We start from the raw sequence: 1,579 nt of genomic DNA, 5'->3' as shown, positions 1-1,579 counted from the left end.
GGAGGAGGTGGCGGCCCCGGCACCGCGACGGCCCTGCTGGGCGGCTGGAAGCGGCTTCGGGGAATGGGCCGAGCGGAGGCCATGGCTGCCTACCTGGCTCTGGCAGCGCAGTGTCCGGGGTTCGGCGCTGCTCGGTATGACGTTCTGGAGCTGAGCACGGTGAGGGGGAGAAGGGAGAAGGGGGACTCTGGCGGCCCAAGCCCCACGGGATCTTTGCCCCCGCGCCGCAGGCCCCCACCATGGGTCACACTGCCCACCCCAGCAGAACCTCGAAGCTCCACCTACTGCGGTCCCCATGGGGCCCCTCACCTCTCGGGTGCCTTGTGACTCCTTGCAGGCTCTCGCTGTGGGGCTAGTGGGGGAACCAGGTGCTCACAGAACCTCTCTCACCAAACCCAATGGCAGTGTCCTCTCTCTCCTCCACCGCCCCCCCCTGACTCTCTCTATGCCCCCAGGAGCCTGGTGGAGGCCCTCCACAGAAGTTATGCCTGGGCCTGGGCGCCAAGTCCATGTCCCTCTCCCGCCCAGGAGAGACAGAGCCCATCCACAGTGTCAGCTATGGCCATGTGGCCGCCTGCCAGCTAACCGGACCCCATACCATGGTGTTGAGGGTGGGAGAGAGCCAGCTTGTCCTGCAGAGTCCCCAGGTGAGTGGGAGCTGGCGGGGGTGGGGGGTGGAGCGGGGGTGGGCCAAGGGAAGGGAAGGCAGGTCAAGAAACATTTCTGGAAGACTGAGCATGGGCCTGGCCCAGCCGTGCTGAGACACCAGGGAGCCTACATGGGAGTGGGAGAGCCAGACAAGCACCAAGTCATCCGGGGCCACATTTCAGATCAGGGGCAGTACCCCAGAGAGAAGAACAGCCAGCCAGGACGGGGCTGGAGTGGCCGGGGCTTGAGGGAGGACAGTCAGGAGGTGACCCTTCAGATCTGGAGAGGAGCATTCCAGGTGGAGGTCCAGAGATGGGAATAGACTTGGCAGCGGAGAGGGGCAGAGGAGCAGCCAGTGTGAGCGGCACTTTGTGGAGAGGGGGAGGCTGCAGGGGTCCGGTCACGGAGGGTCCTGGCCAGGAACCTGGAGTTTCTGAGCCTGTAGGAAATGGGACCAAAGGGCCTGGTGGCCCCCTGCCCTCCTCCCTCTCTTAGGTGGAAGAGATCATGCAGCTGGTGAATGCCTACTTGGCCAGCCCCTCCCCTGAGAGGCCCCACAGCAGCCCTTCACCATGCCAAGACCAGCCAGACATCTCCCCTCCCAGCCAGCACCCGGGCCTGGACGAGCCCCAGCGACAGTCTGGCTGTTTGGGGCAGCTGCAGGACTGAGCCTGCCAAGAGGTCATGACCTCCCTCCTGCTCCCAGCCTGGGCCTGGACTGTTCTGAGATCTGAGGACGCTGTGGACCCTTTTGGCCCTGCAGGGACAGAGTATACCCTCAACCCAGGGGCTGCGATTTTCTAGGTTGTTTCTTAATTTATTTGTAGAAGAGAAGCAAAAAAAAAAAAAATCCTTATTTACACAAAGTCTTCTGATGAGAGTGTTGTACAAGTCAGAGCCCCGAAGCTCAGAACTCCACCCCTGGGGACAC

The 1,579-nt window shown here is 62.6% G+C and overlaps 1 protein-coding gene across 1 annotated transcript in view; it reads left to right on the top strand.

Moving 5' to 3' along the window:
• PLEKHH3 (pleckstrin homology, MyTH4 and FERM domain containing H3) overlaps positions 1-1,526 on the top strand; it is a 9,382-nt gene extending 7,856 nt beyond the window's left edge. The window contains exons 12-14 of the mRNA XM_045299452.1: positions 8-159; positions 456-647; positions 1,144-1,526. Coding sequence (XP_045155387.1) covers positions 8-159; positions 456-647; positions 1,144-1,317 — 518 coding nt within the window. The 3' untranslated portion in view covers positions 1,318-1,526. The remainder of the gene's footprint in view (positions 1-7; positions 160-455; positions 648-1,143) is intronic.
• The last annotated feature ends 53 nt before the right edge of the window (positions 1,527-1,579 follow it).

This window comes from Echinops telfairi, unplaced genomic scaffold (genome assembly GCF_000313985.2).
Source record: "Echinops telfairi isolate 266 unplaced genomic scaffold, ASM31398v2 ScPeMD7_7458;HRSCAF=8496, whole genome shotgun sequence".
NCBI lineage: Eukaryota > Metazoa > Chordata > Mammalia > Afrosoricida > Tenrecidae > Echinops > Echinops telfairi.
Note: the sequence above shows the minus strand (reverse complement) of the source record. Positions and strands in the feature narration are given on the sequence as shown.